This window comes from Hydra vulgaris, chromosome 01, assembly GCF_038396675.1.
Source record: "Hydra vulgaris chromosome 01, alternate assembly HydraT2T_AEP".
In the NCBI taxonomy this organism is placed as follows: Eukaryota; Metazoa; Cnidaria; class Hydrozoa; order Anthoathecata; family Hydridae; genus Hydra; species Hydra vulgaris.
Window position 1 is genome coordinate 59,696,689 of NC_088920.1, and position 27,999 is coordinate 59,724,687.

Below are 27,999 nucleotides of genomic sequence, written 5' to 3' on the forward strand. Positions count from 1 at the left end.
TATATATATATATATATATATATATATATATATATATATATATGTATATATATATATATATATATATATATATATATATATATATATATATATATATATATATATATATTTGAGCTTTAATCGAGCCTATATGAACGAGCCTATGATGTTCAAGCTCGGCTCGTTTAATAAACGAGCCTAATTTTTTGTTCAAGCCCGGCTCGTTTACCATTCGAGCCGAACATGAACGAGCTCTTGTCGAGCCGATCATCGAGCCGTTCACGAACGCGAGACAGGATTTACAGCCCTACTTAGGTAGCCTAAAATATGATAGAAATATTTTTGTAAAATTGTTCTTTAAGATTAATAGTATGCGTGTTGCTTTAAGTCTTAGCCTCAAATTGTAGATACAAAAAAAATAATAAATCACGCACAGAAATGGAAATGTCCTATTAAAAAACTTTACGTATTTTAATTTGGACAATGACTATGAATAACAGATTATTCTTAAATTTTTAACAGTTTTTACAATTAATTCTTTTATTTGTTCGTTCATTTTAAAGACATTTATTTACTTTGTTATAGTAATTTTTGTATACGTATGACGCAATAGTAGTAAACTCTGTGCGTGACGACGTCAAAAATTTATCTTTGAACTTAAGTTTTACTTGCTAAACTTAAACTAGTTGACAAGTAAAGAGAAAGGAGATAGTGGTAGTGTTTACCTGATTAAAAAAAATAACTAACACTTGAGGTATTTTGAGTGTCCCATTTGGGTCGGTGTCAATATTGGTTTTATGCTTAGCAACCATGGTTGCAATATTATGCGAATGTCAAATAATTTAAAAAATTTTTTTGAATTATATGCTATATTTTGATATACAAAAATAAAATAAACTTTTTAAAGTTAAATTACAAAAAAGCAATGAGATTTAAGGAGTAAAATGAAAAAAATTAATTTTTAAACTTAGATTGATAAAAATAAAACTTAGAGTAATATAATTACTTTAAATAAAAAAATTATTTGTTAATTTCTTAATAAATAATTTCGCGTAAATTTAGAGTAATTAGAATAAAAAATTATTTGTTAATTTATTAATAAATAACTTAGAGTTATTAAAATAAAAAAAATTTTATTTCAATTTTAAATTTAAATTTAAAGTAATTAAAATAAAAAATTTTAATAGAATTTTGCATTGAGTTAACTGGTATTGTAGCTCCATTACAACCTTATTTTGTACATTTAATCTTTTATATTTTTCGTTTTCAAGACTAAAGATTATTTTAAAATGTAGGAAGTTCAAAAGGAGTAAAGAAATATTTATCACAATAAATAATACCAATAACAGTGATAAATACCAATAACGATGACAAAGCTAATGATATGTAATATATATATATATATATATATATATATATATATATATATATATATATATATATATGCAGTGGCATACACAAGATTTTTTAAGTTTTAGGTACTGTTAGGCATTGTGCAAACTCTAAACTTAAGTATTTTCATTTTTATGTCAAGTAAGAATGTTATGCCAAAAAAGGTGATGGATGTAGCACGAGAGCAAAAGTATTTCAAAAAGTTGGCTCCCCTAAACTGAAAGTAAGAAAAATTAATTAATAAATTAAATTTTTTATCATATAATAAATTTAACTTCATCGGTTTTCATTTAATAAATTTTTAATGTTCAAAAGTTATGACACCATATTAGATTTCCATCCTCCCCAAAATGAGAGGGTTATAAATTTCACATGATTAGAAAAAAATCCTTCCTTAAACTTTAAAAAGCTATTAAAAGTTTTAGGAAGGGCAATTAAACAAAGTAAATAATTAACTGTCAACTTGGTTGCTACTAATGTTGTTTGTAACAGCTAAGTTGACAACAGTTTTCAGATTTGTGTCATGGAGAGTTGTGTCAGTCAAATATTAAAAGCTTTGATATTTCTAACTAGTTTATTTTGGTATATATCATTTTTCAAACCATTTATTGTATTGGATAGAATCCATTCATCCTGAATGAGAACAGTTGTAATATGCATTATCTAGATCACAATAACACCAGGTGCTGTTAAGATTTAAATACTATAATATTACTTTTATTAGATATTGTATCAGTTACCAAAGATCATGCCTGCACTACAAATATTACTATGGTTAAAGTACCTAGCATTTATCATGGTTCTTCTATAAATGTTTTAAATCATTATTTATACATATTCAAGATTTTCTGTGTCTTGGTCTGTAGATCAAGATTTTTCTGAGAACAATACTTAGTTCTCAGAAAAATCAACAGCTATGTCATTTTTTATTATACCCACATTTAAGAAGAAGTGGTTGTTTACCTTGGCATATAAGTTTGTTTTTCAATATCACTTGATAACCACACATCCAATTATTAAAGATTTTGGCTTTACCAATGCATTTTTTGTCACCTTCACAATACTCTTAATTGGTGTACATACTGTGGTTATTTTATTTTGAGTTAGGGAGGGAGCTGGTAAATCTTAGATAGAATTCCTCCTAGTGTTAATATCTATAAAAATATTAAATCTGCAAAACATGTTTTAAAGTTTATAATATTTTAAACAGAGTTTGCATAGATATATATACACAAAAAATATATATATATATATATATATATATATATATATATATATATATATACATATATATATATGTATATATATATATACACATATTGGGAGTATGCATTGAAAATTAGTGTTTTTTTAATAAAAATTAACAGTTTATTTTGAGAAGACTATGAGATTATTCAAAATACTGTCCATCTTTCTGGTAGCATGCAGATTCTACGCTAGAAAAAGTCTTGGTCTTTTGATGCGATCCATTCGTTGACCTTTTTTTTGGTATCATTATAAGAAGAAAATTACTGCCTAGCTAGGTCATGTGCCATTGACCACAATAAATGGTAATCAGAGGAGGCAATGACTGGTGAATATGACAGATGGGGAAGAACTTCCCATTTGAGGTTTTCCATGTAGTTTTTTCCAACATGGGGTTGTCATGTTGTCAAATGCAGTAGTGGTGTAGTGGTAAAGCGCTCGCTTTATAAGCGAGAGGTTCTGAGTTCGATCCCCACCACGTCCCTGGTAGTACTGCGCTCAACTTGTTTCTCCGCGCAGCGGCCTTGTTCGTCAAGGTTCGTGTTTCGGAGTTATAGAGTTGAGAGAGGGTTATAACCACAATTAAGTAGCCTCCTCGTCTGTAGTGGCCTTCTGGGCCTTGGGGAGGTGAATTAACAAAACAAAAACAAAAAATGTTGAAGAATAACATTGTCATATATTTAAGCATATTGCAGTCTTTTATGCTTCAATGCTTGGCTCAGCTTGATGAAATGTTGTTGATAATGGTCTGCTGTAATTGTCTCATTTAGTTTAAGCAGCCCATAATACATTACTCTGAACTGGTCCCACAAGATACAGAGCATGAGCTTGGAACCATAAATATTTAGTTTTGCTGTCAATGTTTATAAATTGCCAGGCTTTACCCATGCTTTTCTGCATTTAGGGTTGTCGTAAAGTATCCACTTTTCATCACCAGTAATAGTTTGATAAAGAAAATCTTTTTGCACAAACAACAAAAGAAAAGATTTTCTTTTGTTGTTTGTGCTGCTTACAAGTAAGTGACCCCAGTCACTTACTTGTGAGCAGCAAGTAAGTGACTGGGGTCCCAGCCCTCATGATAGCCCTGGCTAAAAATGAGACTTTTTGCAAACCCAGTCCTAGCAAAATTATAATATTTAGCAGGAGTTGATAGCTGAGGCTGGAAAAAAATTTAGAATACTTTATATGTTATAATTTTATACTTACTATTTATATTTACTATTTATTAAATACTGGCATATATTTATATATTTTTAAACTCTAATTTACTTCCAAAAAGTTTGCAAGCAACCACTATTAAGTTATGAGTTACTTTAAAATAGGGTTAAAAAGCTAGGAAACGGTTAACTGAAGACTTAAAAAGTTGTAGGTTGTATAAAAACAGAAAACATTAAGATGGGTAAAATTTATACGAATTTTTTGATGTGCAAGGAAAAAAACTGGATTAATAAAAGTTTTTATAGCATGAATGGATAGATACATTAAAAAAATATAACTTGTTGAATAAGAAGCCAAGCAAGAATGAGTTTCGGTTTATCGTAATAGTGATGATAGCTTGTTTGAGCTTTGACCATGAAAGTATTTGTAGAAAAAGAAAGAAATGCAACCTTGCAACAATAAGATATTGGCTCAAGCTTGGCAAATAAAGCAGATCTAATTACATTTACAATGTGCTTTTAGTCTTTGTCTGCTTGTTCTAAGCAACCAAAAAGTAAAGACTTTTTGTCAAGACAAAAGAATAAAGTATTTTCTGAGTCGTCAGCAAATAGAACCACTTTAGTTGTAAAATTTTCATAAAGATTGTAATTTAGTTAAGAAGCAATACAGAAGCAAAGATAAAACCTTGAGGTACCTTTAAAGTTACTTAAAGCGAAGAATAGTGTCGGTTTTTAAGAATACATTTAGTTCTGCATTTAAAAAGAAATGACTTGAAAATCTCAAAAACTTTATATAAAGGAACTGATTACATAGTGAAGACTAATTGTAGGATAGTTAGGGAGGTCAAATTATTTTCTAGAGTTTTTAAAAATTGGAATCACTTATTTAGCACATTTTAATAGTTTAGCAAAAATTGAAGAGAGTTCTGAAGAATACTTTTTAAAGACTATGATGGAAATCATAGTCTTAAAAAAGTATTTTTCTTCAGAAGACTTTTTTAAGTCTATGATTAAAAATTAACTTTAGCATTGGAAGCCGTAGTGATTTAGATGTTTAGCAATGCGTTAACCTGTTTAACTGGTATGACAGGATGAATGGCCTTTTAGATTCAATAGTCAAGTTGGAGTAAAAGTTTTTTTCCAAATAACTCTAACCTATTCTAGGGAGAAGTAAAAAGATGAATAAGACCCATGAATAAGAGACTAGTTAATGACACTGATGAAAAAAATTCCAAAATTCTCTAGAACCTAACATGTGAAATAAGATACAAGGTTTAGTAAACTGAAAATAACAGAGCTTAACATTGGACAGGATCTTTTTATATTAGCTTTTATATTGGGCACTGCTCTAAAGAGACACTAGCTCTTCAAAGCAGTGCCCATTATAGTATTTGTAGAAAAGAGAGAGAGAAGCAACATGACGATAGTGGTTTGAGGTTGGCTGCAAGAGCAGGTCCAACTATGTTTACAATGCCTTTTTGCACCTTATCTAAAAGGGAAAAAGTAAGAAGAAAGCACCTTATCTAAAAGTAAAAAAGTAAGAAGAAAGCTTATGGAGAAGACCAGCATGCCAAACTTTATCAAAAGCTTTAGAAATATCAAAAGCGATAACCTTAACCTCTTCACCACTATCTAATGTACAATAAACTCTATCAGTTATTACTGTTAGCAAATCAACTGTAGAATAAGAAGATTGAAATCTATATTGATGATCAGAAAGTAAGTTGTTAGATTCAAGATGAGAGATTAGGTGTTTGTTAATTAAAGAATCAAAAACCTTGCTTATGATAGAAGACTAATGGGATGGTAGTTATATGAGTCAGATCGCTCTCCAGAATTTTTGAAAATAAGAATAACAGATGCCACTTTCCAGCTTGCCAGAAAACAAGACTCCAATAAGCACTTATTAAATAGTTTTGAAAGTATAGACGACAGCTCTGAAGAACACTTCTGCAAGACTACAATAGGTATGTTGTCCGGACCACAAGCTGTAGAAGAGTTGTAGAAGCAGTGTTTCTAGCGCTTAGAAACTGTTGATCAATTGACTCCCAATGTTTACGTAAGTTCTTCCTGTGTCTGGCATAGATCTTCATTAAGTAATGGCTCTAATTCTGTATCTTCAAACTTTTTCTCAGCACTAAGATGTTCTTCATCTTCGAGGTCAAAATCACCACTCTTGAATTATTGAAACAATTTTCTGCATATTTTTTCTGAAAGAGCATTGTTGTAAGTTTCCACTAATATTCTATGTGCCTCAGCTGTCATTGTTTTTTGGCGAAAGTAATATAAAAGAATTCCCTGCTAAAAAAGTATTGTAGGCATAAACTCAACCATAATTAAAATTTTGGATAAAAATGTATTTACACTTTGGCAGTTGAAATTGGACTGATGTTTGCAGCCTAAATCCCTAATTTAGCTTTCAGGTAAATATTATTTTAGCCTGATCAAATATATACCTGCCAAATTATGAGTCTTAATACAAAACCCTCATTTTCAATGCATTATCCCAAAATACATACATACATACATACATACATACATACATACATACATACATACATACATACATACATACATACATACATACATACATACATACATACATACATACATACATACATACATATATACATACATACATACATATGTATGTATGCATGTATGTATGTATGTATGTATGTATGTATGTATGTATGTATGTATGTATGTATGTATGTATGTGTGTATGTATGTGTGTATGCATGTATTAGGAAAGTGGTTCCCAATCTTTTCTTATCCATTTCCCAAATTATACATCATAAAATCTTCATAGACCCCTTTGCTTTTAAAAATTATTACGGTGAACATTTTAATAATGTAATTTTTTAAATTTAAAGATGATATTTTATTCAAGGTATTTTTGAATAGACTAGACTATTAATGACACAAAAATATTTTATCTTAATTAATATATGATACAAATCAAGTCAATGTTAATTTTGGCACTGCTTACCAGCAATTAATATCTGAAAATTTGGTTTAGTTTTGAATAGAACACTTCTAATATCTGCAGTAATATGTTCTATTTCTTTTTTTAGTTTTCAGAGATCGTATGGCTAAAAACCTGACTTTACACAAATATGATGTTGAAAAGGAATAAAGTCTCTAAGTGCAATTGATAAACATAATGGATATGAGTTACTCATTTTCAACCAGTAGTTATTTAATGGTGTTATTTTGAAGTGATCCTTAGCCATGGTATCATTCTTTAACTCAATAAGTTCTTCTTGTGCTTCCTCTTTAACATTTTTCACATCGCAAGAAAATGGTGATATAATAACTTCACTGCTCAAAAGGTTCACATCTAGAAAAAAGTTACCAAATTCATTAATCAAATTATCTAGGTGACAAACTATTTCTGTCTTTATAACTTCAGGAAGAATGTTATTTCCAATTACACTATTTAAATTTAGAAACATGATCAAATTTTCGTTATTAATTCTAGTCTTACACAGTTTGAGCTTTTCAATAAATGGTTTCAGTTTATCTAAATGTGTAATGGCATTAGCATTTTTGCCTTGAAGTTGCAAATTAACTTGTTAAAATGACCCACAATGTCCACAAGATAAGCAGTTGTTATTTTGAAATTATCAAATTCAAAATGTTCTACCAGTCCACTTTTCATTTGACATAAAAATTCTTTCACTTCATTTTTAAGCTTGAAAAATCTTTTCAAAAAATTTCCAGCAAATTGCAGTGAAGTATAAAACAATAACTTATTGTGCTCAGCATCTAGGTCAGAGTAACATTTTTTAAAAAGTTGAGTGTTAAGAGCAAAAGGTTTTATATGATTGACCAGTTTGACTAATTGATTACAAACTATCTGGTAAAGTTTTGGTTGCCAAAGCCTGTCTATTAATAAAACATTGTACATTAACTACATTTGGAGCAATCTCTTTCATCCTAGTCTGTAATCCAGACTTACAAGCCATCATGGCAGGAACTCTATCAGTAGTAATTTTAAAAAATATTTCCATTTAAATGGATTTGAGATTCTTTTTTACATAAAAGTATAACTTCTTCAGCCAATGTGTCAGCTTTTTTGTTCTGTGCTATTTATATGAAACCTTATAAGATGCTTCTAGTATACTCTGTTGAGTTTGGTGAATAATCCCAGTTTTATCCAACTTGCATCTCTTCAGTGATTCAAATTTTCTTTTAAAAAAATCAGTATCATTTGTTCAAAGATCAGGATGGCACTTATTCGAGTAAATTGCAAACTTTGAGGGTTTCATAGAGTCATTTCCTAGTTCTTTATAACAAATAACACATTGTGGGTAGCTAATGGTTTCTTTAAGCATGTAGGTAAAACCATATTTCATATATTCATATATGACCTTTTTTTTACTTTTTTTTATCTAAAGTATTTAAAAAATAGTATAAAAAGCATCTATAATGTAAATATTCATTTGAGATAAGAGTAGTATAGTATCGAATTTTTATTGAAAATAACACAAATTACTTTCTTTCAAACAAATCAGTTAGAAAAAATATTTTTATCATAAGATAAGATAGTTTTATATAGCATTTAAAATTTATAAATGAAAGATTATTATATATCATTTATTACTTTGTAGTGGTTCCCAAGTCCTAGACAGTTAATGTCAAATCGGTTAACATATATTTTGTGCAACATAGTTTTCAAGCATAAATTACTTTTTTAATTTAAGATTTAATTTGTTTCTTTAAACAGAAAAAAACATCAAAGTTAAAATTAACTAACCAAAAAAGTATTTAGAATTTACATTTACCTTGTGGTCTGTTCAACAAGTAATCATGAACCCCCAGGGGCCCATGGACCACCGGTTGGGAACCAGTTTATTAGGGTGACCTCAATGATATAGGGAGAAAATTATTTCAGAATTTTGTCAACGGGAACACCACAAAATGATCAGTCTTTCCAGATTTTAAAATACCCTTAGTATGAGCATGATTGCAGTATGTTAACCTATGCCACTTGATCCTTAAAGTTTAAAAAAATCTCTTTTCCGGTGCCCTAACAAAGCTTTTGAGCTGTATCTCTTAATCTTTTCATTAATTTCTTATGTAAGTTTGAATCATAGGCAGTATTATTCTAAGTAATATATATATATTCTATATAGAATATATATATTCTATTATATATTCTATATAGAATATATAATAGAATATATATATTCTATTATATATAGAATATATAATAGAATATATATATTCTATTATATATAGAATATATAATAGAATATATATATTCTATTATATATAGAATATATAATAGAATATATATATTCTATTATATATAGAATATATAATAGAATATATATATTCTATTATATATTCTATATTTATTATTTTTTATAGTCAAAACTAAATATAACAAGCTTTTTCATTTCAAAGGAAATTATGTAATGAGAGTTTTGTAATAATCATCACATTTTAAACAAGAAAAATACAGACAGCTTTTAAGGCACTGTGTTCTTCATTACTCAGTTTGACTTGTTTGCGGAATAGGAATATCTTTAAACATTATATAGCTTTGACCATCTACCTGGCATGACTGATGGCACCTACATATCTAAATCCCATTTCCGTTCCATTCAGTGCTCTTACAAACACTAATATCAATTGTAAGAGCTCCTTGTAATCATCTTGGGGATGCGATTTCACAAGTTTAGTTTTGAAATCTACAGATATGTTGGCAATTACTTCAGTGTCTTTTTACAGTTTGGCTGCTAATACCAGTGTCATATTGTTTCTAGTTAAGTTTTGGCCATGCTTTTTGGAATTTCTTGAGTATACGGGGTTGAAGTCCAGTTGTTGATCCAAACTTACATTCAAAAACTCCTTTCAACATGATTTCAAAAATTTGATGATGTTCCAAAATTGTATGAGGGGCATTCCACGTCAAGTGGAACCACTTTTTGGTCAAATTCAACATCACCGACTCGGATTTTAATGAAAATTGGCTTACATGTTGGGCATATGGACAGAAGAAAAACATGTAAATTTTTTTGACTTGGGTCAATTATTTTTGGAGATATGACCTTTCAAAGTTTTGACCTTTTCACTTGACCTTGGTTATTTAAAACATCATAACTTTTTTGCTATTTTTTGCTATTTTGCTATGATTTTGGTGACAAACAGAAGCTCTTGCATAGACGAACAACTTTGTGTCTATACAAAAAAGTGATAAGTTCAATAAAAAAAAAGTTATTGGTCATTTGGTCATTTGACCTTTGACCCTGGTCGATGGCAAAGGTCAAAAATCATAATTTTTTTTTTTACAGATTGCTTTTTTTATTGTGGATGTCCCATGAGAAAATCTTTTTGGGATTCCCATAAACAGCTTTGGAAATAATATTAAAGTATAAGTAGGTTCTAAAAATTTAATATTTATCGGACTTACAAATGCGATATTTTGAGGTCATTTTCTGTAAATAGCCTATTGGAAATATATATTATTAACTATTTCCTTTTTTTTCTTTTATTTTCTAGGTTGCAATTTAATTACTAGTACTATAAATACATACTAAGTCAGTATTAAATTATATGAGGCTTAAAGCTATATATATTTATATTTAAATAATCAATTCATTTCCATCAAAAGACTAGGAAATTAAATTTAGATTAAAAATGGCATTTCAAGCACAAGTAAAATAGTTTTAGAAGACACAACACTGTTGTTATGATCCTTTCCAACACCATAAGAAAAAACAATATAAAACCTTGAGGGTAGCTACTAGTCGGCAAGTAGCTATGTATCCCTTAAACTTATGGCTGGAGCAAAATTATGTGATACTTGCTGAAAGAGGATCACTGGCTTACCTTCCAAAATAGGATTATGTGATGATAAAAATTCTGCAAATTGTAAAACAGAGTCAGATTCTCAAGGCAGTTCTCGATCTCAAGATATTTGTAGTGACAAATATCTTGAGATCGGGGAGATGTGGGAGATGAAAATTATCAGTGCCAGGAAGTAGAAATTTCTATTTTTAATAAATCCTTGTCGTTATTGGGGAGTCACCCTTGGATAAACGCAAGTTACAAAGGAAGTTAAACCTTTTATCTACTAATTCAGATGCAATTGATACTTTAGAGGATGATGAATACGAAGCAACTAAAAAAAAAGTTTCCAACAAATGTGCTGATGACATTGTTAAAGTGCTTCAGGATAAGTATAAATCAACACAAAGTAAGAGTGAAAAGATCATGATTTTGACAATATTTGTTGCTCAATGGAGTAATCGAAAAGTGATGAGAGAATTTAATTGTTCGCATCGACTTGTATCTCAAGCAAAAGAAGTTTTAATAACCAAAGGTGTTTATCAACCCCTAACCAAAAAAAAGGGAAATCACTACCTGTACATGTGAAAGATGTGGTAAAAGAGTTTTATTACTCTGACACTGTTAGCCGTGTAATGCCTGGAAAAAAAGATTTTCTCTCTGTTATGGAAAATGGGGAAAGAAGACATATTCAGAAAAGATTAGTTTTAAGTAATTTGAAGGAAGTTTATAAATTATTTTCAGAAAAGTATCCAAATATCAGAATTGGGTTTTCGAAGTTTGCAGAGCTATGTCCAAAAGAATATGTCTTTACAGGAGCAAGTGGTACTCACTGTGTGTGTGTATGTACCATTCATCAAAATGTTAAACTCATGACAGTCAGATCACATATGGATGATTTACAACTAGAAGATGAACTAGAAACCCCTATTAAGAACTACAAACATGCTTTAGCAAAAATCCAATGCAATCCTTCCTTGCCAGCATGTCCTCTAGGCGAGTGTAAAAATTGCCCTGGAGTTGCAATTTTTTTATGTAAATTGAAAAAATTACATAAAAAATTCTATGATGTAATTTGAAAAAATTACATCATAGAATGTTTGCCAGCTCAACTTCAGTTTAATTACTGGTTACATGGTTGTAGAGTATGATGAACATTGGTGGATAGGTTGTGGTTTGGAAAGCAATCCAGAAAAAAGAGAAGTAACCATGAACTTTCTTCACCCTCATGGTCCAAGTCAACTTTTCTCCTTCAGAGTTCCTTCGGATATTTTTACCGTTGATTTGAATGATCTTTTGCTAGCAGTCGAACCCAAAACTACAACTGGTTGGTTATACTTCATTACTTCTAAAGAGTCTGAAGGAGCAACCAAACCACTTAACTTGCATCATCGTTAACTATTATAGCTTTTTTAATTTATTATTAGCAAATATGTATTGCAATGGTAATGGTGTAAATATTATACTGCATTCAGTACTGTACTGCTATGTAGCTAAAACTGCTAAATAAAGCATTTTTGTTACTTTTCAACTATATATATATATATATATATATATATATATATATATATATATATATATATATATATATATATATATATATATATATATATATATATATATATCAATAAATTACCTTAAAATACTGTATAACTTTAAGGTATTTAAATATTAAATTTTTAGAACCTACTTATACTTTAATATTATTCCCAAAGTTGTTTATGGGAATCCCAAAAAGATTTTTTCATGGGACATCCACAATATAAAAAGCTATCTGTAAAAAAAAAATTATGATTTTTGACCTTTGCCATCGACCAGGCTCAATGGTCAAATGACCAAATGACCAATAACTTTTTTTTTATTGAACTTATCACTTTTTTGTGTAGACACAAAGTTGTTCGTCTATGCAAGAGCTTCTGTTTGCCACCAAAATCAACTTTCTAAGTATAATAGCAAAAAAGTTATGACGTTTTAAATAACCAAGGTCAAGTGAAAAGGTCAAAACTTTGAAAGGTCATATCTCAAAAAATAATTGACCTAAGTCAAAAAAATTTACATGTTTGTCTTCTGTCCATATGCCCAACATGTGAGCCAATTTTCATCAAAATCGGAGTCGGTGATGTCAGATGAGTGGTTCCACTTGACGTGGAATGCCCCATGAGCTTCTTTGAATCTTTCTATGTTTGATGCAATGGTGTCAAACAAGTTGCCTTGATAGTATGAGAGACACCCCATTTCTTGAGACACTTGTATATAGCCAGCACTTGTTCTTCACCAGTGCTGCCTTCTGCTACAGGAACTTCTAGCAGTTGTTCATTTTCTCCATAAGTAATTACAACAGAGATTCTATCTCTGCTCTGTCTTGGAAGATCTGGTAAAAGTTTTCCATCCTAATTAACTACAACAGCATTCTTCTCTGGTATATAAAGTCAATCCAAGATCTTCTCACTGTGTTTTTCTTTGAATACTTTACGTTTTTCATGGATGGGGATCTTTGACACTATGAACTTGTCAGGATTCTCTCCTAGTGCTTCTAAGTTAGCTATGAGTATACATGTGGCATTTCTGTCATGTACATTACACCAATCCAACAGTAAAGATAGTTTCATGGTTAAAATTTCCCAAACACTACCCTTCATCCTTTTGCTTTTGGACCAAATTAATTATAAAAATATTTAGGCTGGTTATCTTGTTTTGATTATGTTTTTGTTAGAGTAGCAATAAAAATTTCAAACGTGTCTAGCAAAAGATCAGTATTCAAGTTAAAATAAATTAATCTTACCTATGTCAAATAAACGATCTATTTAATGGTTCATTTTGTAGTTTTCTTTCTTCAGATCAATCTAACTTTAGATCAACTCCAAGCATAGAGCCTAGTTGACCCCTCTCCCTTTGTTTCAAAAGAAATTTTTTGTCTTCTGATTTTATCATGGTCAATTCATCTTGATGGACAATATCAAAGATATCTTTAAGGCAAACTTTTTGATTTTGTTCTTAGCATGTTTCGACTGCTTATTCTTGTCCTTTTGTATATTTCTTCATTCTGTGTGAAGTTTCTCTAATTTAGTAATAGTAATAATTTTGTAGGGATACAAGCTTTTCCCCAAAAAAGAAATACTTTTGTATGGTGACCCTTGCTGAAATTCTTATAGTTAACTTTGTAGAATGAAAATTGTAAGTACAAAATGGACAAACCTTGACAACTAGAAGGCGATTTATAACTGGCTATCTGGTTAGCCTGATAGCCTACAATGAAAACTTTATCTTTGGTTCTGCTTCTTATTTAAATATACATTGCAACAACTATTGCTTTGGGAAGTTAAACATAAAGATAACAAAAGAAAAGAAGGAAAATAAAGGTCTCCTTAAACCTAAAGTTAAATAAAAATCATGGTATGATTTTTTTTTCAGTTTAGGTTTCAGTTCATGACAACGAAACTTTTGTAACCAGTAAAATTTAATTAAAAGTAGCAATAAATATATATATATATATATATATATATATATATATATATATATATATATATATATATATATATATACATATACATATATATACATATACATATATATATATATATATATATATATATATATATATATATATATATATATATATATATATATATATATATATATATAGAATAATAATTAGTTACAATATTATTGCCTTTGAGGCATATGTCATAAGAAAAGAATGGTATTTCCAGATATACAATCCCAAAGCGTTGCTACTCAACCCTAAAAACCCGTTTTTTGTTTAACTTTGAGCACCCAGTGGCACAGGTTAACATGCTAATATTGTGCTCAGACTTTGACTATCATAAAATCTGCAAAGACTAATAATTTTGTGGAGCTTCCGTTGACAAAATTCAAAAATTGATTTTTAAAGGTCACCCTTGTATGTATGTATAAATGTATTGTATATATTTGCATTTTATTATTGTTTTTTGTTTTTTTTTGATTTAGTTAAAATGGGTTGTGGATTATCAAAAGTTGGATGTGATCATTCAATATCTCAAACTTCTTTATGTACAAAAGTAGATAATAAAAAGTTTCAAAGTAAAATATTCAGTTATCAAAACAGTTCCTGTGGAAAAAAACCTAGTTGTAACCTGTCATTGTTTAAGTATTCAAGCATAAAGGAGGTTTATCATCAAAAAATTAATAATTCAAATACCAGTTTTTTGGAAAAGAAAAAAAAAATAGTGCCTACTTCTGATTTCTATAGATTGGCAGATGAAAGAGCCTTGAATGTATTTTTTTTTTACTCATTTTTGGTTTTTAGTATAGAAATTTGTAAAATGCAAATTTGTATACGTTTATACTGAAGTCATATACTGTGATCTAAATTCTAAAAAATCTAGTTTTTGTAGATTTAAAATTAAACTCATTAGATCTGTTTCCAAAATGGGTAGGGTATAGTTTCATCTAAAAGCTTAGAGCCAGACTAATAAAAACTTACTTTTACATAAAAGGATTTCACATATTTTTTTAATTTTTAAACAGAAAAATTGAAAGGAAATTTTTAACTAATTCTATTAGTAGATGTAATTTAATCTAATAAGTTATAAAAATAACATAAACTAAACAAACTTATTTTTTTTAAAAACACAACAACAACAACAACCAGTTGTTTATTACTAATTATTATCACTTCATAACTTTGTTTACATATATCATAATGTTGATGTTTTAAATAGCAACACTCCTAATGAGTCTTATAGTTATGTATTTTTTGGATTTCTTTTTACTACTAAATTCTTATGGAAACCATATATCCAATCCATTAAAAGTATATCAACTGCTGAAGTTGTCTCCATTTATTGTGGTTGCTATTTTCTTAATTGTCTTGTTATCTCTACAATTTTCTTATCTAGCCTTCTAAGGAATATTTTTGTTATATTTAGAATGCCTCTACTAATAATACTGTTTTTTGTTTTTTTAGAGAAGATCTAAAAATGCATTGTAAATGCATTAAAATAAAATGCATTCGTCAAACTTGACACACACTTGTATTTTAAATGTTTCTTCATGCTAAAAATTTTTTTATTTGTTTTATGCTCAAAAAATACGTTTTTTGAGTATAAAATCTTTACTTTAGTAAAAAATAAATTTTTCACATAAGTTTTAAATTAAGTTTTTAGTATTTTTTGATAATTAGTTGGTTAGTAATTTTTAACAGTTAGTTTTGTAGATTAAAGTTTTGTTTTTTAATATATAGTGCTGGAAAATAAATGATTATAATTTGAAAAATAAAGGGAACATCATTTGATTTAAGATATATTCTTCTGAAAATTACTTAATTTTTTCCAGAATGAATGTAAAGACACAAAAATAATATTTATAAAATATATTTAGTTTTTTACTCATATAATTTATTTCAATTTTTATATCAATATTTTGTTACTAATTATTCTGTGCTATTATATTTGACTGTTGTATGCTAAATTGTACAAAAAAAATTTTTTTCAATCTTTTTATTTACAGGTGTATCAGATTTTTTTTTTCTGATAAAATTATTTTTAGATAGTATAAATACAATATAAAAACTCCTTTAAATATTTGTTCTCAGAAAATGCAAAAATTGATATTTTCAAATCATGTGTTCAATATATTGTGTCCAATATTTAATTTCTTGCGTATTAAATATTTAAAATATATTTAGTTAGTGCATATAAAGTACATTTTTAAATATTGTATCCAATATTTAAAAATGTTTCTTATATTCACTATCTATAAATCTTATTCTCTTTTATCATTAGTTAACATTTGTAAGCTTCTTAACAAAACTTTTTTAACCAGTTGTTATAACCATAGTTACAAACACTACTAGTTGAAATACAGTTATAATAACTGAAATACTGATAAGTGAACACTCTACATAATCAGGTTTCTGACATAACTGACCTTTAGTGATTTGTAGGATTGAGTTCAGAAAATACTCCAGAGTGTTAGTATAATCTCTCGGGATTGACATCTTTATTTCCTGGCTTTTTGCATATTCTCTCAGGATTAACATCTTTGCTAATTCCTTCATGTTTTTCATACATGTTTTTGCTTAGAACTGATTTTTTAGCCATTTCAGTTATTTAATCTACATTGCTTGACAACAAAATATTTATGCTGTTTAATATTTCAACCAAAGTTTTACTAACACCTTTTTTGTAACAATTTACAAATTAGTCTATATGTCTTATTTTGATACAGCCATCCAATGTCAATACTTTGTAGTTGATATTTCCAGTTGCTGGTAAAATAATAGCTGAGATCAACTTTCAAGTTCCATTATAGTTCTTGACATAAACTGTGTTTCCTGGTAAGAAAAATTATTTTATTACAAAACGCCTTTTTTTAATTATTCTTTATCATTGTCTTGCAGAGAACTTAGATTGTCACTAACAATAACATGAGGTATATTATGAGGTATATCATGAGGTATATTATGGGTCAAAAACAATCTTCTGAGTACTCCAATTGTTATTTTGAATATTGCTTAGAGCTTCAATCCATTTTGAAAAACTGTAATACCAAAGTTTTTTTTCTGTTCATTGGGCCAGCATGATCAATATGTAACCTGCTTGGATATTCCAAGTATGTCATCAAGTTAATGGTTTCTGATTTCTTTGATAAAGTTTTCATTTTACTTATTTCCAAATGAAGTTCATATAACACTTGTAGCACTGTTTCATGTAACACACTTTAAACAACGCCATTTTTTGTCCCCATGGCAAACAACCCCTTTATGTTGACAACTCATCCTTTAATTTGTTGTTAAGTAAATACTTTAAAAATATATTCAAATGTATACAATAAAATTGTTATTTACCACGTCAAAATTATATCAGCTAAATTAGTCATTTTTATTTTTACGATCAACTGTTACCAAATCAAATTAAGTGGAAACTAATAGCAATAATCACTATTATTACCAAAAAAATAAAGCACAACATTACTAGCTCAAAAAAAGTCTTGCCTCTTCATATATATCAAACCTCGTAAAATCAATCTTTTACATGTAGTACTTGTTTACAACTATGAACCAGAGCACTGTTTAAATCATCTTAGTTACTATTGCCAACTCCTAGTTCAAATACACCAGATACATTTCAACTAGCATTAGTAATATTTGCTATTCTTTTTTTTGTTTTTGCCTCTCTAAATAAAGATTCGATCTGTGAGAGAACACAGCTTGTGATTTTACTTTAGTTTGTTTATGAGAATATCTATTGAGGTTTTTGACACTATGGAATAATTAACCATATCTTAAACTTTCATATTACAAGCATTGATTGTAGCTTTTTAGATCTTCCTATTGTTACATAGCCTTGAAAATCTATTTTGAAAAGTATAATGTTTAGTTTATTATCTACCAAGAGCAACAGCTTTTATATATAATATAAAAATATAATATAGACCAAAAAATATGGGTAGAAAATATAGAGCAAAAATAACACTAAAGAACATTTAGTAATATATGTGTGTGTGTGTGTGTGTGTGTGTATGTGTGTGTGTGTGTGTGTGTGTGTGTGTGTGTGTGTGTGTGTGTGTGTGTGTGTGTGTGTGTGTGTGTGTGTGTGTGTGTGTAATATATGTTTTTTTCAATAAACGGTTTATAAAGTTACCTTTTATAATTTATAAAGATACCTTTTGCTTTATTTAGTTTTGCAATAAATAAAGTTCCACAGTTTTGACTAACTACTTTTATATTAACTATTTTAAAAGTATTTTGATATCTTTAGAACTAAGAACTGAAAATTAATTTAAAATTAAGAAACTAGAACTTTTAAACCTAGCCAACCATTACAATAAGTGCACTGTATGGGAAATCAAAACCATTTTAGTGGCAGATAAAAATTCAATCCATACAGGTTAAAGGGAATTGTTGAACATGGTCAGGCCAAGGTTTGTCTACACACCCATAATTTTCTTATGTCTCATTTATGTTTTGACTTTTATTCTTTTCTCTACTTAAGGTTAAAAGCACTACAATCAGCTAACATTTTTTATATCGACCCTCTCACAACTCCATAGCTCCGAACAGAAAATATTAACAAAAAATCAATAATCATCAATATATTTTTTTTAATTTTTAACAAATCGTACAAATATTTTTGTTTACAACTATTGAAATATGTCAAAATACTCAAAGTAGTTTTAATTTTTTCTTTTCACATTTTAAATACAAAAAAGCAAAATGATTTTTAATTATTAATCTTTTTAATATTAATCAATTACGCTTTGTTCTATCTTTTAACTATATATGTCACAAACCAATCTCAACAAAAAATATTTGGTTTTTATTCTGCTAACTACAGTTGTCAGAATGCAGCTTTTTGACTGAAGCTTCAAATAAGTTTTAATAATTAATTTGTACAATATCATTTGTTCTTTTTTGGTTTATCATCATAAAGTAGTAAAATTTTTCAGAACTGGCTGCGAATATACAAAAGTTATGCTTTTAAAGCTGGTGTTTAAATAAAACATTACCATTTTTTAAGATATATATTGCTTTAACCATTCAACTTTTTTCCACTCATACCATATAATAAACAAAAAGTTCATTTACCTTTTTTGCTTCTTTTCCCACTTTTATTTTATGCATATTCGTAAATTCCTATGTAATTAACATAATTTTCTGTTTCCCAGAAAATCATTATAATTACATAAGAACAGAAAATATTATAATTACATAAGAACAGAAAATCATTATAATTACATAAGGTGCCCATTGTCTTTGCTGGTTCTACTATTTTTTTTACTGGTGGAAAATAAATGTAAAGCTTTCTGTTTGCCAAGTAACTTATTATTGTATCAAAGTTTTATCAAAGGAAACTTTAAATTTAATTATTTCATGTTCAGTTTAATGTTGTTTTTGTTTTTTAGTACAAACTGTTTACTATATAGCTTGTTATTTTTAGTCAAATATAAGATTTCTGTCAAAAGTTTATTACAACAAGTTCAAGCAGGAGTTTGTAAATTTTTTGATAAAGTTTACTGAACTTATTTGTGTAACCTAATGTGTCTTAAAGTTTGTTTTGAAATATATTTTAAATGTGTTAACCCTAGTCTTTGCTAAAAATATGGTTATCGTCCATTCTTTTTTTTCAGTTCAATACACAATGAAATGAAAAAAGATTTCATTTATAAAAAAAAATTTTATTTTATTTTTCTTTAGGTTCCAATTAGTTTATATCAATCAAAAGAACAATTTGTGAATTACTTGATTGAGCCATTTGTTGAATCTGTAGTGCTACAGTTACGTGTTGTATGGAGATGGGTCACTAATAACTTTGAAGATATTGCAGGTGGTTGTATTTTGGAAGCAGATAATATGCATCTGCCTAGAGATCAATATCTTAAAAATAAAAATCTTCATACTTTTGCTGTTTTTTTAAGTGAATGTACAAAGTAAACAATTATTTGGTATTAAGTTGAACTTAATTTTTATTTTATCTTTAAGTTTTGTTCTTTTTAATTCTTTTAACCTTTAAATTTTTTTACTATTTTAGCTTATGATATTATTTTAGTTAATATAGTTCATAATATATTTTTAAATATAGTTATTATTATATCACTCTTGTAGTTCTTATAGTTATATATTTAATATGATTTTTTAAAATATATTTCATTTATATAAATATAATGACTTTATTATATTTTTTATTATAGATAATACAGTTATTATAATGTAATTGTTATAGTTATTATGAAAAATTATTGGTTATTTAGAGTGTTAGGTTTAAAGATGGAAATTGTTTCAGGATGGGTAAAACTTAACAATACTTTAGTTGACTCGATTAACAATGAAGTCTATCATTCATGGAATGCTGTTTATTTAGATCAGACATGGTGGTTACTTGATGTTGTGTGGGCTTCAGGATATTTGGATGCAGACATGGATTTTATTAGAGATTACAATGAACATTATTTCCTTTGTGATCCTAAAGAGTTTATATACGATCATTATCCTAAAGATAATTTCTGGCAACTACTTGATGAACCTATGTCAAATAATGCTTTTAAAAACTTACCGTTTTATTCCAGGAATTTTTTTTTAAGTCAGATGAAACCATTAACTCATTCACTTGGTGTAATTGAATGTAAAAAGACAGAAAAATTACATTTAAAATTCAAGATAACAAAATCAAATGTAGAATATTTTACTATTTTATATGACATGGCAAATAAAGAGGTAGTGAATGAAGGAATGCGTTTGTATACAACAGAAAAACTGCTTCACATATTCATTATGATTCCTCACCAAGGGGAATTTCTTCTAAAGTTGTTTGAAAAAACTTCAAAGAATGTAACATCACTTCTGTGTGGTTACATTGTTAAACTTAAGCAAAATTTAAAGTTTTCTGTTTTTCCAAAGCAGTACAAACAATTTGAACAAGGATATGTTTTATATAGCCCTTTGCAAGGGCATTTAATTATAGGAGAAAAGTATAAATTTAAAATTGCTCTACCAGGAGCCGTTGAGATGGTTGTTTGTCTTGGTATGTCTTGTTGCTTTTTTAATTTTATTAAGCAAGTGTATTTATTGCAGTTTTATTTTAAATAATTTATTTACAGGGTCAATGACAAGGGGGGGGGAGGGGATTTTCAGAAATTTATAGATAGAGGACTTTTTTAAATAATTTATGATTGTGCCTGTCCACTTAGAAACCCGTGTCGTCAGCCCTGATTTAAAATTACAATTTCAGAGAAAAAATAAAAATTACAATTTTTTTAAAAAATGTTTAAGAAGTTCATTTAATTTTGATGTTGAAAGTTTACGTTTAATATTAAAGTAACTTTAAATAGTAATAGTGCAGCGGTAGAGTGCTCATTCTGTATAAGAGAGAGGTATGTATTACTGTTGTAGTTTGGTGTTTAGAAGTTAAAATTATTTAAAAAAAAAAAAGGAGGTTTGTGATTTAAAAAGTGAGGAGAAGAGGAGAAGATGAAAACAATGAGCATTTAAAAGTAGGGATAAGAGAGCAGAGGATAAAAACAATGAGCTTTAAAAACAGGATTGAGGTATAATTATTGTGATATGGTTTTTTAAGAGTTCAAATTGTTTAAAAAAAGCCATAATAATTTTCTCACTTTATTACTGTTTCTAAAATCAACTTATTGTGTTTGCAATAATGCTGTGTTTCTAAAACCAGCTCTTTATCAATTTTTTTTATCAGTTTTCTGTTGGTAACCCAAATATATTTTATTTTTATTTTAAGTTTATCAAAATGTGGAAAGTTTTATATTACTTTGTTTCTCTTTGTTAAAAAATAAATTAATGATTTCCCTTAATTGAATGAAAATTGATTTTATTTTTATTAATACTTCAAATTATTTGATAATACTTGTTAAAAGTTTAATTTGTTTCAAGTTTTAATTTTTTTTTAATCTCTGTAAATTTAATCAAGTCTTTTATAGCGAACAATTCACATTAACAAACTACGATTAGACATAACATAACAGATGTAACATTTTGTTTTTTAAGGCAAATGATCTATATTTTTTCATTTACAGTATACAGCATTCTAGTAGTAATGTTTATAAATTGAAATTAAAAAAAATAATAGTAAAAATCCGTTTCAAACTTAATATCAATTAGGCCCATTTTATAAATCATGCACATAATAAATGACATTTGCACCCTTCTTCTTCTTTTTTTTTTTTTAAATTGTCTCATTTAAAAAATGTGAAGTCTCTCACTTTCCGGTTAATATTATTCCATTTCGCTTTCAAAATAATCATAAAAAAACTGTGACAATTTTTTTATGATTCTCTATAGCCAAATTTTCTCATTTGTTTTATCTGTATTTTTTTTATGTGGATAAATGCAAGAAGAGATCTTATTGTTGTTTTTTTCTTCGATTTAGCATTTCTTGCAAAAAGTTTCCAGTTTATACACTCCTGGATATATTTATATTTCCTGGATAAGAATTTATAGGAAAATGTGGTCATTATATGTTGAATAAAATTTTGATGGTTTAACACATCCTGATTTCAAAAATGTTGAATTCTGTAATTATAAATAAATATTCCTATATTTAATAAAATAAGTGAAACTAGTATACAGTATACAAAACATAAAAAAATTAGTTTTACAGGAATTTAATTTATTGGTAGTGTGCATATTGACTTGTGGGAGGAGTGTGTGTCCTCCCCCCCCCCTCCTTAACGATTAATTCAATTAACAGGATATTAAGATTCGCAGAATATTAATATTAATTTAATTGTATCTATGGATTTTGAGTCTGTTAATATGAACATGTTGTTTGGAATGAATACTTTATAAATATATTTTGTGGTCATTATATGTTGAAGTTTTGGTGACATAAAGACTAGTAAGTAACCCTGCTTTTTTTTGAAAACTTTGGACTAATTCCTTAAATCCACAGTAATGATGCAAAAGAGAGAATAGCGCAGTCAAATCTTAAGTTTGTATATGCTTATGATTTCTTTAATAATTTTCATAATGTTTTTAAGATTTTTTTTTTCTTATATCTATTTTCTTATTTCTACAAAAACAAAAACTAGAAATATTAACTCGTCTTTTATGCTATTTTAAAAGTGCAAATTTAATGCTCTATGAACTTATAAAGATATTATTAGGGGAAAGTTGGGTTATTAGGGGAAAGTTGGTGCTACCCGCCTTGGTTGGCAGGTAGCCCCAGACACTTGTTGTACAGCTAAAACTAAAGAAGCTGTTCAGTATTGAGTGCTATAAAAACATGCTTTAGATTTTAAGGCATATGCAAAATATCTGCCCCAATATTCAAAAGCGATCGCATGGCAGAGCCAAATATTGTTTGCTAGCATCATGATAACAGTGTATCATCATATTTGAATCACCTATTATCATATCTAATTTTTTTGTTTACACTTTACAAAAAATTTGATTTACAATATTTGTAAAAAAAAAAATATTTTTTTTTACACTTTTATGAATGGCTTTAAAAATGGTATTTTGAAATGAAGTATGATTGGGTGATACCGGACACACGTTTAGGGTAGCTTCGAACAGTTTATTTTATTTATAAATTGAAATTTTTGCGATTGATGCGTTTTCGTCATCATTTATGTTAAAAGGCACCGTTTGATTATTTACAAAAATCAAACAATTTTTTGTATTACATTACAAATTATGATTATTACCTTATATAAAACTAATTTTTAAATGTTGTGCATGGTTGCTTACTTCGTTTGCAATATTAATGTGAAATCTCTTTATTTATCGTTTGAATTTATGGAGAAAATTGTTATTTTCAATGTTGTTTTACACTCTCGTTTTATTTAATTACATATATACATATATATATATATATATATATATATATATATATATATATATATATATATATATATATATATATATATGTATGCATATATATATACATATACATACATATATATATATATATATGTATGTATATGTATATATATATGCATGTATGTATATATAATATGTATATATATATGCATTTATGTATGTTAGTATATAATATATGTGTATATATGTATATATATATATATATGTATATATATATATATACATATATATATATATATATATATATATATATATATATATATATATATATATATATATATATATATATATATATGGTATTGTAAGTAATTACATAATATTTATTTTGTCATTTAATAATAAACATATATATATATATGTTTGTGTGTGTGTTTGTGCGTGTGTTTGTTATTAATTAACATAATAAATATTGTGTAATTACTTAATACTTACTTATACTGCAGTTATTAAGTTGTAAATAATTTTTGTTTATAGATTTCATTTTATTAATTTACAATGTAAAAAAAGCAAATAATAAAGGCTAGGAGAATAGCAAATAATAAAGGTAGCTGGAGTGAACAAAATTTGTTAAAGGTAGCTGGAGTGAACAAAATTTGTTAAAAGCAGTAAATGTGGTAACTGAAAAAAAAAGTTCTATTAGAAATGCTTCTAAAAAATGGCAGATACCACATAGTACACTTTCTAGTACGATACTCAAAAAAAAGTTGTGTCCCATATTAGGACGTTTTCAAAATACTTTTAATTATGAATTCGAAATCAAACTTGTTGAACATGTAAAAAATTTGGGAAATCGATTTTTAGGACTCTCTTGGCATGATGTTTTGAGGTTAGTTTATGACTTAGCTGAAGAGTTGAAGATTCAGCATTGTTTCAACAAAAAAAAAAAGAATATCAGGAAAAGATTTCTTTATAGGATTTAAAAACCGACACCCAAAATTAGTTTTAAGAACTAATTTTGGGTGTCGGTGTTGGGAATCTACATCCCAATCAACACCCCAATCAACACCCCAATCTACAAGTCTTATGTGAGCTGTTGGTTTCAACAAACCTCAAGTAGATCGTTTTTTTAATATGTTAACAGAGTTGACTGAAAAATACAATTTTCCAGTATCAAGGATATATAATGCTGATGAAACTGGTGTTTCATGCATTTATAAAAACCAAAAAATTTTGTCTGTGAAAGGAAAAAGACAAGTTGGTAAATTAACATCTGGAGAACGAGGCACAAATATAATACTATTGTTTCCATGAGTGTAATTGGACATTTTGTACCTCCGCTTTTTATATTTCCTCATAAAAAAATGGATAAAAACAGACGTCTGATGATTGGGGCACCCCTGATAGTATTGCAATTCCATGCAGCAGCGGCTGGATGAATGGAGATATTTTTCTCAAATGGTTGGAACATTTTCAAAAATATGTTCACACATCTCTAAGCAACCCAGTTCTATTGATTTTAGATCGACATGCATCACATAAAGAGTTATTGGTTATTGAATATGCTAGAAACCATCACATTCATATGCTTAGTATCCCTCCACATACCTCTAACAAGTTACAACCACTAGACAGAACTTTCATGAAACCCTTCAAGGCAGAATTCAGTGAAGCATCAGCAAAATGGATGAAGATGAATCCTGGAGCCAAAATTTCAGATTATGATGTTGCTGGTCTTGTATCCAGTGTGTTTTTGAAAGTTGCACGCTACGAAATAGCTCAAAGTGGATTTAAATGTACTGGAATATTTCCATTAGATAGAAATGTATTTTCTGATCTTGATTACCTACCATCTATGATAACAGATATTCCCATGGCAATTGAGCCATCAACAACATCAACAAAGCAATTGAATAAGCCATCAGCAATAAATGATCCATTAGTAATAAATGAGACATCAGTAATGAATAACATTCTCAATACCATCACTCAATAGCGACTTATAAATTATTCCAATGTAACCTCTTCTGCCATTTTTGTTTCTACAACACCTAATATCACAGCAATCGTTTTGAAAAAATCATTAACTTTTAATGCAGCTACTAAATCTGCAGTTACTGATGTTTTAAATGTTTTATCTCGGATTCCTACAGTTTTTTTTTTATGCTACTTGTTTGTTTAAAAGTCCTGAAAATGAAAGTGAATGTATAATATGTGGAGAAAACTTTGATGAAGACTCGATTCAGTGCTTTACGTGTAAAGATTGGGCACATAAAAATTGTGTACAGTTAGATCCTACATCTGACTATTATGATTGTGACGTTTGTATGGTTTTGAAAAAAAAATTATCTTATTAAGTTTTTATCATATTAAGTATAAAGTGTTTATCTTGGAAATTTATTTTTTGGTAGTTCGATTTAATGGTAGATATTTTTTTATCAATGTTTTAACAAAATAATATGTTATTTTGTTTTATTTCCAATAAAGGTACTTTTAGTTGCAATAATGTGATTTAAATGTGTTTTAAATAAAGTAAATTAATTCTAAACGTTGTTTTTAAAATCATTGTTTTAATCTCGTTTCTTTTCAAATTGAATAGATTAGATGCAATTTTTTTTTAAATGTATCAAAAACTTAAAAAAAAAGTTATCAAGGTTCTATAATTTTAGACGGGCTTAAATGACATTAACTCAGAATTTAAAAAAGACCCATAAACCTGTAGAAATAGCCACACCAAAGTTTTTTTGTTAACAATCCTGCTTTTAATTATTATAACTGGAATGTCCGTGGTAAAATGCTAGTTATAATAATGTATTAAGTATGTGCCTTATGATTTTAAAAGAAGCGAACTCGTGTTTAAAATATATGTCCGGGTCATTCCTCTAATTTTTTTTAGATGTCTGTTTTCTAACATTTCTTTTGCGTTTTATGTTATATTTAAGTGCACTGTAACTATTTTTTTGCTTTTAATTCGATAAATAGATGTTTCTACTTTCATAACAATCATTTGATGTTTTTAGTTTGAGCAGTAAAGTACTTATTCCTTAAGTGTGCGGGGCTTAAGTGTCCGGGACTTAAGTGTCCCGGCTTTCTCCTAAATTTTAAAGAAATTATAAATTTTTGGATCATAAAATGAGTTAGGCTTAATTTAAAAGTTCCTTATTGTTTCTTTGCAGTGTACTTTAAAATATAACGTACTTTTTTTGTTACTAATAGCAGTTACGTTTAGAAAGTTAAACATCATTTTCGTTTGCATGTTATTTTGCGAAACGCATTAACATTTGTCCAAAAAACGTAAAAAGAACTTTCATTTTGTTATAAAAGAATCTAATTATTATATAATATTATATATTATTATATAATAATAATCTAATTAGAGATATTGTATAAAATTAATTAGCCGTTTATAAAATGCTTATGACAAGAGGTGTTGGTCTTTCATATGAAATAAACTTGATGAAGATTAAATTTGATTTTTCATCATCATCATCAAAGTATACATTTTAAAATTATTACATCTGTTCGAAGCTTATTTTTTTTTGTCGTGCATGATCTAGGTTTTAACAATTTTCGCGATTCTATTATTCATAGTATGAATATTTTTTTATATCTTTTACCTATGCATATGACTTAAGTTACAAAATATATGCGCGTAACCCTTAGGTTTTACATTACTTTTTATGACCTTTAAAAGCTTTTTGGTGAAAAAAATTTTGATTATTGAAATATATGTTTTTTTCTTATAGGTGGAGCAAACTCCAGCTGGATTCCAATTGATCTAAATAAAAATTCGACGTGGGAGGGAGATGTGGTTATAACAAGTGGTTCTGAAAGAGTAACGGTCGTTGCAAAGTTTCATCAAAAATGGAGGCAAACTTTTTCTAGTGTTTTAGAATATCAAACCATTTTTAAAGAAGAAATATTTAACGGCGCTGTTCAGGAGTCAAACGCGTAATTTTAAAAAAAATCTACAAATTTCAATCGTCGCTCTGCTTCTGTCTTGAGTTTTTTTTTGATCAAAAGCCTGCCGACTCTATATATGTATATATTTTTTTACAATTTAGAATATATATTTTTCTCATCTATACCTTCCTCCTTTTTTTCCTTTAATTGCGTAAATTAAAAAAATTCCATTACTAAATAAGAGTTATAAATATACTTCAA

At 27.8% G+C, this 27,999-nt stretch overlaps 2 protein-coding genes across 2 annotated transcripts; one reads left to right on the forward strand and one right to left on the reverse strand.

Annotated features, from left to right (window-relative positions):
• Positions 1 to 229: 229 nt before the first annotated feature.
• On the forward strand, positions 230 to 27,919 carry LOC101239663 (kyphoscoliosis peptidase). The gene is made up of 6 exons (XM_065788828.1): positions 230 to 294; positions 1,514 to 1,594; positions 14,544 to 14,830; positions 19,753 to 19,985; positions 20,307 to 21,076; positions 27,582 to 27,919. Exons 3-6 carry the CDS (start codon positions 14,549 to 14,551, stop codon positions 27,788 to 27,790), a joined length of 1,494 nt encoding a protein of 497 aa, XP_065644900.1. The 5' UTR covers positions 230 to 294; positions 1,514 to 1,594; positions 14,544 to 14,548; the 3' UTR covers positions 27,791 to 27,919.
• Positions 5,829 to 7,231, reverse strand: LOC136074589 (uncharacterized). Its single transcript, XM_065786924.1, has 2 exons — positions 6,887 to 7,231; positions 5,829 to 5,948 (listed from the first exon to the last, which is right to left on the reverse strand). The coding sequence occupies exons 1-2, from the start codon at positions 7,229 to 7,231 to the stop codon at positions 5,829 to 5,831; spliced, it is 465 nt and encodes a 154-aa protein (XP_065642996.1).
• Positions 27,920 to 27,999: the final 80 nt, after the last annotated feature.